At 43.8% G+C, this 14,556-nt stretch overlaps 1 protein-coding gene across 6 annotated transcripts in view; it reads right to left on the reverse strand.

The window, feature by feature from the left end:
- The window catches only part of Arnt2 (aryl hydrocarbon receptor nuclear translocator 2), a 168,957-nt gene that overhangs the window by 33,696 nt on the left and 120,705 nt on the right, over positions 1–14,556 (reverse strand). For all 6 annotated transcript variants that reach the window (XM_021191241.2, XM_029535015.1, XM_029535029.1 and 3 more), the window contains 3 exons: positions 7,445–7,521; positions 5,655–5,789; positions 3,701–3,775 (listed from right to left, as the gene is read on the reverse strand). In XM_021191241.2, the coding sequence (XP_021046900.1) occupies positions 3,701–3,775; positions 5,655–5,789; positions 7,445–7,521 (287 nt within the window). The remainder of the gene's footprint in view (positions 1–3,700; positions 3,776–5,654; positions 5,790–7,444; positions 7,522–14,556) is intronic.

The following is a 14,556-nucleotide window of genomic DNA, read 5'->3' on the forward strand; positions in this document are numbered from 1 at the left end:
CAACTCTTATATGGGAAAGCGTTTAATTGCCTTACAGTTCTGAGATTTAGTCCATTATCATCATGGCTTTCAGCACTGTGCCGCACAGGCAGACATGGTACAGGAGAGTAGTTGAGAGTTCTTTCTACCTTTGGATCTACAGGCAGCAGGCATAGAGAGAGACCCTGGGCCTGGCTTGAGCATTTGAAACTTCAAAGCTCACCCTGACTGACATACTTCCTTTAACAGGCTATACCTACTCCAGTAAGACCACACCTCCAAATCCCTGTCAGATAGTGCCATTCCCCGAGGACCAATACTTCAAATATATGAACCCATGGGGGCCATTCTTATTCAAAATTACTATCATCATCATCACCCTCATCACCATTACAACCACCACACCACAGCCATGGCCATCCTCATACTAATTACTATTATCATCACAATCACTGTTATCACCATCAGGGCAGCATCCCACTCACCATCCCAATCATAACCATCATTAGCATCATTAGCATCATAATCATTACTCTCACTATTACCGCCATTATCATCACTATCGTCATCACCTCCACAGTCACAATCACTGCTATCACCACAACAATTATTACTATCACCATCATCATTTTCAGTCATAATCACCATCACAATCATTCGTAACTATCACAGTCAAAGCCATTACTATCATGACTATCAATATCATCATAGTCATTACCATTGTTATCATTATTACCGCCACTACCATTACCATCACTATCAATATTATTGATGACCACCCACCATCATCATTATTACCATCAACTAGGACCTCCAGAGCATATACCATACACTCATATCTCACCTGGGCTTTCCTCTATCCTGTGTCACATTTGACTATGCAAACTACATATGCCGCAAGAACCTGGCAGGTTCAGAAAGAAAAAGGAATTGGACATCTCATTTCACCCTAGCAGCCAGCTTCAATGACTTGACCAGCTACCTCATCCCCGAGTGAAAGGGAAACCAGGGCTGTGGCATCAGAGGTGGAAGCCCTGGCACAGGCCCAGGACACATGGACAGCAGCAACTGTAGAGCCACAAAGACATCCCAAGGCACACCCAGACCTGGCCTGAGTTTGTGTTCTTTGGGCACTGGCCACCATCAACGAAGGGGGACCAATGTTGATAAAGGGAAGTGGTTTGTTCTTAAGAAAGCTGAGTCAGCTCTTGAGCTCTTGTTTTAAACAAAAGCACTGAACGGCTCAGACAGGAAGCCCGTAGAACACACACGAGTTCTGAGTTTAGTGTGGTATCAGTGTACCATCCCAGGGGCCAGGAACATATCCGCTCCCAGAATCCCTTTCTCAGTCAATTTGCCAAGAAGTCAAAATGGAAGAGAGAAACTTTGGGTAGGCTCCTTCACGCCCATTCTTTCAGTTTAAACATGCTCAATCATGATGGCAGTGGTGGTGGATGGCACTCAAACTTTCTTAGTCCCATTGTCTACTAGGAAAAACATGGTGACAGTATTCATGGGGCAGGGTTGGGGATTCCACGGGGAAACACATGAAGAAGGATCTGGATAGATTTACTTGCACTCAGCAAATGTGGCACGAAGTATCCTGGTAAAGTCTTACCATTCTGATTTCACATCTTCCTCAAATGGGAGCCACATGCTGTAAGTTCTGATCTACTTAGGCAGCTTGGTTCAAATCTACCCTCATGAAAATGGGGTGCACAAGTACAGGCCTGTGGTCTGCCCACAGCAAATCCAGGTTTCAGTAAAGGAGGAAAAAAATAGAGGAAGTGGATAAAGGAAAAGACATATGGTAAAGGAGAAACAAGAGGTGAAGGAGGATGGGACCTCTTTAGCCACTGGTGAGATCTCATGGATGACATGTTTGAAAGGTATCAGTCATGTGACTAGTAGAGGACAGCATTCCAGCTAGAGAATGCTTCAGTCATGGTCAAAAGATGGGAAAGAAAATGGTCAAGAAACAGAGAGAAGGTCAATGTGACTGAAGAATAGTGTCCGAAGAAGGATGGAACAGGACCAAGCTTACATGAAGCCTGAAATTATGGGAAGAAATTTGTACTTAACTTTTAAGTATATGGATCATTGTTGGCAAATTTTAATGGAAACTGTGACTAAACCTAGTATTCATTTTTGCAACGGCTTGGAGTGAAATGATAACAGAGGCACAAGGGGTCACCTGCAAAAGTCAGGTGTGGGGCAGGGATGACAGGAGGAGGCAGGGAGACATCACTTTTGTGAAGGTGTACCAGGAGGGCTCTGTGCCTAAGAGATGCTAAACTTCGTTCTGAGCCACTGGCTGGGAGTAGTGTGAGGGAGAGGTGGCCACTGAGAGAAGAGGCAGCATGCTGGGTCTAGAGGTTCCTGGGCTCTCAGACAGAGATGGGAAGAGCTGCCTGGAAGCACGAAGCTAGAAGACAAGTAAGCTGGAGTGATTCATGAAGAAGTTATATGGCTGATGTCAGGCCCTCCCATTACTACTGCAGAAGAATGTAAAGAAGCCAACTGAACAGGGGCCAGGGAGTGGAAGGGCAGCCAGGAGTGGGGGAAACTGGAAGGGGTGACATCGGAAGAGTAGACCTGAGATCAGGGAGGAAGGGAGCGCCATAGAATTGTCCATGTAGGTTTGAAGCTAGAGGGTCAGTTCTTTGCTGATAGGGAGACCTTCCAGTGGCTGGGCCTGAGACACTTGCAAAACAAATAATAAATTAAGCCCATACTCCAATGGATGGTAGCAGATTGTTCTCTTGAAAAGTGGCCCAATGCCCATTTTCTCCATTTCCAGGACTACAACATAGTCTGGTGGGGAGAATTTTCCCCTTCCTCCCAGGCCTGAGGAGTCCACAGGCCTCATTCTTAATTAGCTCTAACTCACCAAAGTGAGTGCCCTTTGCTTCAGTCTCTTCTGTCCCCTGTGCTCACCATAGAAGCCAACAGTCTTTCCTCCTGTGACTTGTGCTATGGGGTGCCTGTCCGAGAGTGTGTGCCCTATTACGGTGGCCATTCTGCCAGGCTGTCTCTCCCTCACTGTCCCTGTCTGAATTACTCTCTCCTTAAGTTGCTTCCCATCTCTAATTCCCACAGGTCCTACACAGCTCTGGAGATCATCGCTCATTCTGATTTACGCTTGTTTTCATTTATTTGCATATCTGGGCTTCCCAAGTGGCTCTTCAAAGCATCGTTCACCTTGTGTGCTCCAACGAACTGGTACTCACCTTTATGGATCCCAGGGGAGAGCTGAGGCCCTATAGCAGGACCCAGGAGGTCTCAGAGCTGCCCTGGCTGGTCTCACTGCCTGACACTACCTCCTTGTCAGCCCTAGGAGCTGCCGAGGTTCCTTCTGGCAGGCCACGCTAGTGTCTGGTACAGGCCCCTCCCCTAGCATGTTCTCTGCTTTCTTCTGTATCCTCCCTTTAAACTCTTGTCAGCTGGTCTTTCCTCTGGGAGCTGCCTCTTCTCCTAAGTCACCCTCTCTAGCCTTGGTGCTTGGGGAGACTCCTCAGAGCCTGCTCTCCACGCCTGCCACATAGCAATGAATTCCTCATGGGTCTTACCCTCATGCTTGAAATCTTGCCTAGAATAGCTGGCTGACATTGTAGGGGAGCTTGGTGGCTCATAGTAGGCCTTCATCCCTCTAGCCCTCCCTCACCCTAGGTACCTCACTAGGCATCAGTAACATCACAGCAGCAGCAGCCATGAACAATACCTGCTGGAAGCTTTCCCGTAGGTGGCTCTGATCCTCAGGGTGGCAGAATTCCAAGATATCCTTTCCCAGAAGGTCCTAAAGGGGACAGACAGCTTTAATAACCCTAAAGCCCGCACTCTATCTCTTACCCCTACCCTGGAGACAAAGGTGTTGTTTATACCCTCCCCTGAGCCCACGTCCTCTTGCCTGCCCATTGCAATGTTAAACATAAAATGGTCTTCCTCCTCCTGTCTGCTGAGAGTTGGCTTCCTTGCATTCATTCTAAATTCCCCTGGCTCGTCCTCACTTACTTCTAATTTTGCTTGGGCGCTAGATCAGCAGCTTTACAACACGACTTTATTTCTGTTTGCCTTGGAGAGGCAAACTGCAATCAACATATTTTTTAAAAACATCCAAAGAAAGCTCAAGGACAGACAAGCAGCCTACGAAAACTGAAACTGTCTAAGTATGGAAACCAGTGGCTGAATGAGGCTATAATAACTGTGCCTGCCTCAAGTCTGTTCATTGTTGACCTTCACTAGTCTAGGTGCTATTTGAAAGATCCAGCCTTCATCTGAAACTTGTGTGTTTCACCTTGCGTAGGAGCAGAATACAAAACAAAACAAAAACAAAAACAAAAACAAAAACAAAAAAACATCAAAGAGCAATTTCGAGCATGCTCCAGGGAAGTGTCATAAACAGCAAAGGATGCAAGCAGTCTCAGTGATGAGAACCTGTATAAGCACACGGTGCTGGAAGTGAGCTGACTCAGCAGCAAAGGGCAGTTCCCATGCCTCAGGGGCACCCAGACACTCGGGGAGCTGCTGCAGGATGCATAGGTCTGTCCAGAAATGCACGGCTGTCAGGGCTTTCACTTCATTCTATCTGAGAGGTCACAGGTTCCATGAATCTAGCTAGCCTCAGAATTATAGAAAGGTTCTAATAGTTTTGTTTGAACCAGTTCTAAAATACACACAGGGCTGATGATTCCAGTATAGATAAAAGTTAAGTAAATAAAATAAAAATACACATGCAATTAAAATAACTCATGTTAACATATCCCAAAGCTTCCCAAAGTCTTTCCTTTAGAACAAGGAGATATGTATGTATTTCTTTTTAAATGACTTTTTATTTTAAGAAACTATAGAAAAGGTAAAAGGATATATATAAAATAAATACCTGAATATCCATTGAATTGATTCAATTATATCATGTTATTAATATTTTTATTTTTTAATATTTTCTTTATAGATAGATGTTCACATACAAATGCAGATAGGAGATTCTCTGTCTCTGTCTCTGTCTCTGTCTCTCTCTCTCTCTCTCTCTCTCTGTTTCTCTCTCTCTGTTATCTCTTAACAATAAGTTGTAGATCCCATAATATTTCTCCATGAAGTCTTTCAGCATTAATATACCAAATGTCTCATCATATTACAAAACCAAAACATGACCATACCTAAGAAACCAATACTGGTTTGATAACATCTCCATACTCCTCACACTTGTCCCCCAGGTGTCTCCTCTAAAGCAGAGATCCTCAAGCTTGGGACATGGATCATGCTTTTGTACTGTAATATGTGGTTGTGGTTCCTTGGCTTCTCCTGGGTGGCTCATGCCTTTCTGTGTTTCCCATCCTTTTTCAGAAAGGATCCAGAGAAAAGATCTGAAAATATGCCCTGAGTTATAAGATTTCCTGAGGCAAACGCCCCTCAGGTATCTTGACAGTTGTCAGACAAACAGAAGCTCTGTAATGAAAATAAACTGATCTTAACTCCCGTCCTGTGATGGTAGTGTTGTCTTACAATGAACAGTTTGGCTTGTGAAGGGTGTGTCAGCCTGACTACACAGGGAACCTGGACTCCTATGTCATTTCTCTATGATGTCATTGTGCTGAACCTTTAACAAGCAAGATAAATACCTTTTGAGTGAAGTTAAATCTTTCACCAGTATCAAGAGCTCAGGGCTAGCCACTGACCTGGGGCTGGTAGCCAATCACACTGATGCATCTTGGGTCCACAAATGTGATGATCCCATCAGAATTGTGCCGTGACAGGAACTCTGTGGGCACTGACATGCCACTCATGTCCATGCACACAGGAGAGCTGGTCACCTGGAAGGGAGGGTTGATGAAGATGCAGATGAGGACCTGGCAAGAATCCACACAGCGTGGACTTCACAAATCCTGCTGTGCCACTGGGAAGATAAGTGCGAGGAACTAATGCGTGGCTGCTTTCTTTACATTTATTAGGCTGTGGGAATAATGAATATTTACAACAAGCAAGACTGCAATAGGGCACTTGTGATGATAAAAGATATTGCACACTATGCTGGCAAATGGTTGGGGCTCAGCAAATGTTATCTTCTTCCTCTCTTATCTTCCCCTCTGAAATTGGTGCAGAGACTCCAAAAGTATCTATTTCTGGACTGAACTCACCCAGCTACTCTTATTTTACGCATCAGAGAAGAGGATCTAGTGTTTGTTCTATGTGAATTAAATCACTTATTCATTTGTTTGAAAATGGTCAGGCTGAGAAGATCAAGGATGTTAAACAGGAGCCTTCCGGACTATCAACTCTGCCTGCCATCATCAGTTTGGAAAACACCCTAAATGTCAAAGGATGAATGAATGAGCCAAGTGACTGAGTGGCTACTATGTGTCAGATCTCAAATAAAGCAAACCATTTAAAGCTTTATTTACTTACTTAATGTGTAGGAGTGTTTTGCTTGTATGCATGTCTGTATCACCTATGTGCTTGATGCTGGAGGAGGCCAGAAAAAGGCATCAACTCCCCCTGAGATTGGAGTTGAAGACAGTTGTGAGTTTCAACGTGGGTACTGGGAATTGAACCTAGGTTCTCTGGAATAGCAGTCAATTCTAACACCAAGCTAACTCTCCAACCTCAAGTAAATTGAATTTTAACAAGACAGGGTCTCTACTTCAGAGGGTCTGCACGAGCATACCTCGGCTCACCACAGCTAACAGTGTGTGAATGAAGTTGAAATAAGAACTCTTGTGTTATGAGAAAACACAGTGGGAAGCAATGGTTAGCATTAACTAAGGGGATTGACAGTTATTTAGTTAGATCTTAAGGGATGAGAAGGTAGGAAGTCCACAGAAGGGATTTTGAAAGCAGAAGGGTAACTAAGAAACAAGGTAGAAGAGACAGCTTGAAAATGCCTATACAGCGGGGGACCCATGAGGTGACTGGCTTCATGAAAACGGAAAGATGTGGTTTTGTAAAAGGATGTGGGAGGATGGGGAGAAGGGAAGGAGAGGAAAATGGAAGAGCGAGCTTGGACTTTTTCCCACAAGGCCCTCGGGGGACTTAAAGGTGGTTAACAAGGATGTGAGTTCTGGAGGAACTCATCTCTACAGTGACTGATGTAGGTGGGAGAGAGATCTGTGGACCCTCAGCGCAGAAAGGTCTCTGTGGTGGATCCCTCGTGGTACACCTTTTTAAATTCAGGTTTTGACCCAGAGTGAGACATATAACCCCACAAATATCTAGTACACAGGAGTTCCAAATGAAGAGGTGTCCAAACCCAGTCTCTTGTCCTGTGTAGTGAACAAGCCTGGTGAAGATGAAAAAGTCAGGCTTTTGAGCCTGCCTTTCATCCCAGCACTCTGGAGGCAGAGCCATGTGGATCTCTTGAGGTCGGGGCCAGCCTGGTTTACAGAGTGAGTTCTAGGACAGCAAAGGCTACACAGGAAAAACCCTGTCTTGAAAAAACAAAAAACAAACAACAAAAGGCTTGTTTGCTCACCTGGAGCCTCCCAATTGCCACGAGGCAATATTTACTGCCTTGTCCGACATCAGCATCTTCTTCGGGTATGGTCATACCTGAAATGAGACATTTAGCATCATGACATGCCCAACATTAGTGGCTAAGCAGGGAAAGCACCCACAGTTTCTTTCATGCAACTGAAAATGCAGATTCAACTGAAAATGCAGCGAGCGACTCAGCAGCCCCATACTGCGTCCTGTTCCTCTCTGTCTGACAGTGTCTGATGATTTCACGATACATCACCATCTGCATCAGTGGATGGATGACACAGAGACAGTGAAGGAGGGTAAGATGTGAGTCATTCATCTATACGTATGCACAGTTTCACTGAAACACCAGTAAGAAGCCTAAATAGGTCTTGCTGGTCATGCAAACAATTCACTTTTTTTTGGTGACAAAGGATCAAAGACCAATCAGAGGTGGTGTACAACTTGTTAGATTCCCCCCCCCCGCCCCTTTTTCTTGTCTGTCTGTCTATTTGTTTGAGGTAAGGCCTTGGCTGTCCTAGAACTTGCTATGTAAACCAGGCTGGCCTTAAATTTGGAGATCTTTCTGTCCCTGCTTCCTAACTATTGAGATTAAAGTCATGCACCAGTGTCTATTGGTACACACTTGTAATCCCCTCACTGAAAAGTCAAAATGAGCAGATCCCTTGGGGCTTGTTAGCTAATTAGCCAGCTTAGATTATTTGCTGAATTCTAAGCCACTGAGAGACCCTGTCACAAACACACAGGCAAGGTGAATGATGGCACCTGAGATGGCCCTTTGGCCTGCACATATATGCACTTACATACATGTACACAAACCTGTACCTGTATATACACAAACATACATGTGTACAGACACACAGTACATCTTGGAAAACCTCCAGATTTGTTCACGGAGCTAGCTCTTCCTCCGTTTCTGTTCAGAACTGCATAGCACTCAGTTGTGCTGATGCGTTGTGTTTATCCAACCATCACTCAGGTGTGAATGGTGTGGAGTTTTCTGTTCAGTGCTGTTAGGAGCAATGCACATTCTAGCACGTATATATATTTTTTAACCACTGGTATTGTACCTGTACGATGGTAGTTTTCTAGAAGTGGGATTGCTGAGTCAAATATAAATACACTTGTGTTTTGTTAAATTCCCCCCAGAAGGGCTGTATCAGTTTGCATCCCAGCCACTGATGTCTGAAAGTCTGTTTCTCTATGTTCTTGACTAACAGAATGTGTTGTCAGTTTGACAGGTGAGAATCTATGTCTTAATTTGCATGTCAGTAATTATAGTTATGTTTGAGCCTTGCTTTATGTTTAGAACTGATTTACATTTTGAGTTTTAATGAATTGTCCGTTCATGTTGCTCCCCATTGTTCTGTGGGATTCTGATTGTCTGTTAATGCTGCTCCCCATTGTTCTGTGGGGTTCTGGTTGCCTATCTCTCAATGCTGTTTTTGAGACAGGTTTTCTATATTCAAAGATGGCTTCAAACTTGGTAAGTACCTGAGGAAGACCTTGAACTTCTTATCCCTCTGTCTCCGCCTCCCAAGAGATAGGATTATAGCTGGGTACTATCATGCCAAGTCCCACTTTTAAAGCATTGTCTCTGCAGAGAGGGAACCTGTAAATATGTTCTCCCACATGGTCCTTTGTCTTCTAACTTTGTTTACAAGACTAAGTCTGAGCCACAATTAGAAAGCCATTTCTCATGAAGAGATTAAAAAGGACTTCTTGTTTGCCTCTAGTGCTCTCTTGGCCTCAACTTTTACATTTAGATGTCTCAGACACTCCATTACTCTTGTGTAGCATATGAAATACATATTGATGTTTGCCTTCAATATGACTTTTCAGTTATCCTGCTGATATTTGTTTAAAGTACAGTGATTTAAGACACCATTTTCATCTTGCAATAAATCCCAGTGCATGGTTGGGTCTAATTATGGACTACCTGAATCCCAGAGGCACTACTGTGTGTTCTAACATCTGCTAAGGTTTCCCTGTAGTATTTTCTTGGCTACTGTTAAATGTGTTTTCTACATGAAACCTAATATCAACTTACCTAACTTCATAAAATACTTTGATGATATTAATAGGTTTGATTAACAGAATTTGCCTTCAGGAGAACGATGTCTTTATAATGTTGACTCACCATTCCAAGCACAGGGAAACATTTTAATGAGGTCTTTCATCCTCTTTTTATGTTTTTTTTTTAGAAGTATTCAAAATGTTCTATATATGCTTGTACTTTTATAATTGTTAAATTTGTTCCCTCGTCCATGTTGGGATGTCATCTGGTGTTGTCATTGTGCCTGTCTTGTTTAGGCCACCATATTGTAAGATTTCATGGGTGTGAAAGAAGAACAAAGTGGTTCCCATTAGCTGAGACTGCCAGGCACTTTCTCCCACTTCTCAGAAGACTCAAACTTTGGAACAAGCTTACTACTACCCTTTTGGATATTATGTAATTCTAGAAAGTGATGTAAGTCTGAGATGCTCCAGCAGAAGAGAAGGGAGTGAGGATGTGGTCCTGGATGAGGACTGTTGTGTACCATCCATGGCTAGGACAGACGTTTCTGAGCTCTACCCTTACCTGTGTGGGCTTAATACATAAGTATTCGTTGAAAAAAGATTTTATGTTTGAAACTCCCTGTCATGGATGGAAGACAGTATCTCATAGGAGACATCATGGTTTTTACAATCTTTTCACCCCCTTTTCTGCAATGTTCCCTGAGCCTTGGGGATAGGAGTTGTGCTGCAGGTGTAACAAATGGGGATGGTCAGCCCACAGTCAATTGTTTTCTGTAGTTTGACCAGCTGTGGACTTCTGTGATGGTCTCTGCCTGCTGCAAAACCAAACCAAACCAAACCAAACCAAACCAAACCAAACCAAAACAAACCAAAACAAACCAAAACAAAACAAAACAAAACAAAACAAAACAAAACAAAACGTCCGATGATGGGCAAGAGATACACTTATCTACAGATATAAAGATAGACATGTACAATGAAGTTGAGAATTATACTGGTTTAGGAACATGGCAGCAATGGGGCTTCTGTGTTCATCAGAATTGGCATACATACATGGTGAGCTCAGCAGAGACTGATGAAAAGGATCTTATGACTACAGGTTGCACAGATCCAGGGGGAAGGAGAAACAATATAATACTGGGAGGGGTCTGGGATAGATACATTTCATGGACCCCTGTAGATGGAAAACATTGTTCTCCTGAAGGCAAATTATAATATTAATCAAATCTATTAATGTCATCAAAGTATTTTATGAAGTTAGGTAAATTGTAGAAAACACATTTAACAGTAGCCAAGAAAATACTACAGGGAAACCTTAGCAGACATGAGGACACACAGTAGTGCCTCTGGGATTCTCTAAGAATCAGCCTATACCCACTGGGAATGGCAGTCCAAGAGTCTCAGCTAAGGATACATTTCTTTACTGGTCCAGCAGGCATGTGATAGGCCCTCACTGGAGCCAGGCCTTTTAGTCTTAAGTCAACTGACGCTGCTTTTCTTTTCTTTTATACATGATATACTGGTTTACCTGTATATACCATACAAGATGAAACAATAGTTTGTGACTGGATTAGGTCTGCAGAAAAGTGATCCATGCAAAGAGAAATGAAGGATCAGCATAAGATAATTGTGATGGAGCAAGACAGAACAGCTGAAAAAGAAAGAAAGAAAGAAAGAAAGAAAGAAAGAAAGAAAGAAAGAAAGAAAAGAGTGCTGGAGCAAACAGAGAGAGAGAGAGAGAGAGAGAGAGAGAGAGAGAGAGAGAGAGAGAGAGAAATCAACAGTACAGCATCCCCCATACCCCCAAATAGGAGAGGCATAGGTGCAGCTTTGCACTTAAGCAGAGCAGACAATCTGTGGGCTAGAAAACAGCATAAAGGAGAGCCAAAGGTAATCTCAGGTTAGAAGGAAATGGTAGCAACACACACAGTGATCAGGACACAGTTGTATCAAGATCTCCTAGAAGAAAACAGGAAAAGCACAAATCAAATCATCTTGTAGTAAATGAGTCCAGGCCACGAATAAGCAATCTAGAGGGAAATACTCTCAATGTCATGTGCCCAAAAAGGACATAGACATTCACTACTAAGGAACATTTGATTGAAAATGTCACAGCTCTTCTGAGTTCACATCATATATCAGACTGATACAGCCCGTAGGATGACGGAAACTTTTAGAGATGTTAGGAGGTGGGGAAAGGACACTCCTATCTTCTTCTGTAGGATACTTTGGTGATAGCTCTGTGCATTTAAATTACCATCTTTGTGCTACTTCTAGAACTGACTTTTGGAAATACCAGCCCTCATGGGCAGACAATCCCCTGCAGTGTATAGACTTCACAAGCCCCACTGGACTCCCAAACTAGAGATGGGCATCATGTTCCCAGCTGGAGAAAGAATGGCTAGTGAAACAGCATGCAGTCATGTAAAGTAATGAAGCCATAGGAACTACATTTTTTAAAAAGAGAAAAAATACTGTGGAGATATATACTTAGCTTTCAGGAAAAGGACCGGGGCGAAAAAGGGTATTGTTACTGTTTAATTTAAACCTTTAAACAAACTTACAATGAGCTTTTGAGCAAATTTATCTTGCATGTTTTTCTGTATCTCTCAAATTTTATTAATGAACATGTTTTGTGTTTTCATAATTTTCTAAGAAGAACAAAATAAGATGGGTATGATAGTGGTGAAGTACATACGGCCAGCACTTGGGAGGCAGAGGCAGAAAGAATGAACATTTTGATTTTAAGAAGGTGAGCTCCTGAGGCTTGGTTCCCCACTGCGGGGAATTCTTCTCGGGGTGCCCTGTGCTCACCAGCAACACAGAAACATGGATGTGGATTGTGAAATCTATATTAGCAGATGGACAGACAATGCACCCGGTGACAGCAGAGGCTTAACCCAAACATTACACAGAGAAACTGCATTCCCTTTCAAATGCATGGCTACCAAGCCAAGAGGTAGAGAAGCACCTTCTCGGGGCTGATTTGGCGGCTACTACTTAGTGTTCTGCTGTTAGATTTGGACTTGAACGCCCAAACTTCATTTCTAGCAAATGAGGACCGGTAAACATACTTTTTTTTTCTTTTTTCTTTTTTTGGTTTTTCAAGACAGGGTTTCTCTGTATGGCCCTGGCTGTCCTGGAACTCACTTTGTAGACCAGGCTGGCCTCGAACTCAGAAAACTGCCTGCCTCTACCTCCTGAGTGCTGGGACTATGCCACCACGCCCGGCTTAACATACAGTTATCTTAACAAAAGACATGGAAAGTTTAGTATGCTAACCAGAATGAGGGTGTAATGACTAACCAGCTCTGCACCTCACCTCTCCAAGGAGAAAGAAAATTGGGGAAAAGCTGAAGTCCCTCAGATAACCTCCCAACATATAATTCTGAGTTTGAATTATCATTCTGGCATGAGTGATGCGGTTTCCATGGGGAACACAGTGACGACCCTTTCCCGAGGAAAGCTGAGGGGCTTCTGCTACCGTGTACGGGATGCTTATTCTCCCTTCTCTCCTGTTTCTAGACAGCTGTCTTCCTGCCATCCATCTGCCTAGAACAGCACCAGAACTCCTGTGCTCTTGGTGCACTGGCACTCTCAGTCCCTGGACATCCGCCTCTGCTCTCCTCCTCTCCTACAGTGGTGCTCCACTGTCCCCTCTCACCACCATGGCACTTTCTTTGTTCGTCAGGATTGGCCTCCAGTGCCCAGCTTACCTCTCCCAAACCAAATGATGCGGGAACTGCCTCTGCTCAGGCCAGGGAATGGTGCTTTTCTTACTGAAAGGCCCTGACCATGGCCGATAACCTGCAGGTTTTGGTATCTCTCCGGTTCCATGGTACTGCCACCATCATGACAACCTCATTTTCCCATTGGTCTGCTTTGCAGCTCTCCTACTATGGGGCCGCTGTAAGGTATGACTTAGGCTCAACACTTCCCAACAGCCACTTTGAGATCTCTCTCTCTCCTCTTGCCCTGGCTCTGACTATGTTTGTTTTTATTTTTAATATCAAAACTCCTGTGGGTTAGCAATATCAAAGTCCCCCAGTGCCACTTGTGAAAATGCAGCCAGAGCTTGCTCCTGTGATAGCCTCTCAAGATCTGAGATGATTACCTGCTCCACCGGGAAGGTGACTATGAGGACTGTGTGACTGGTAGGAGGGTGTAATGACTATGAGGACTGTGTGACTGGTAGGAGGGTGTAATGACGCTTTGCTGCAGGGTAGCTTGGTGCCAGTAACTTTCTGCCTCTGCCTGCAGCCTCTGGTTACTTACAAAGATCTTTTGGAAAGCGATCTATGGTCTGAGCACACAGAGTTGGCAACTGCATCTATTGGAGACAATTATCAGAGCCCAATAGTTGAGCCTAGTGAGTTATTCTTTCTTTGGGGAGGAGTACACATCCATATTTAAAATAATGGTGAAAAGATTCTCTTTGGGTTTTAGAGACATAGGCAGTCTTTCAGAGGGCCCAATGATGAACTCACTGAAGGCCAAAGGGTTCAGGAAAGAATTCTTTAAAGAAAATGGCCACTGAGCTTGGTACCAACATAGTTGGAAGGAAGATATCCCTATGTATAGTGTATGGCTTAATGGTCATTAATAATGGGCTTTGGGGTAACCAGGGTCATCCTAAATCAAGAATTATGATTCTGCCACTGATAACAAAAGCCTGCGGCCCTCTGAATTTCAGGAAAATTGATTCATACTTATCATGTGACATGAGTCTAAATACCCTTATTCTATAGTGCCTATGTAGGCATTTGGCGGGGGGAGTGTATATGAGTCAACATTGTACCTGGTACAAAGACTCAGCATACTCAACCCAGTGTGGTGGTTTGAGTGAAAATGGCTCCATAGACTCAGGGAGTGGCATTATTGGAGGTGTGGCCCTATGGAGGAAGTATGTCACTGGGGGTAAACCTTGAGGTTTCAGACGCCCAAGCCAGGCTCAGTATCACCCTCTCTTCCTGCTGCCTGAAGATCTAGATGTAGAACTCTAAGCCACCTCTCCAGCACCATGTCTGCTTGCACTCTGTCATGCTTCCCTCCATGATCATCATGGACTAGACGACTGAACTGTAA

This window comes from Mus pahari, chromosome 1 (assembly GCF_900095145.1).
Source record: "Mus pahari chromosome 1, PAHARI_EIJ_v1.1, whole genome shotgun sequence".
Lineage (NCBI taxonomy): Eukaryota > Metazoa > Chordata > Mammalia > Rodentia > Muridae > Mus > Mus pahari.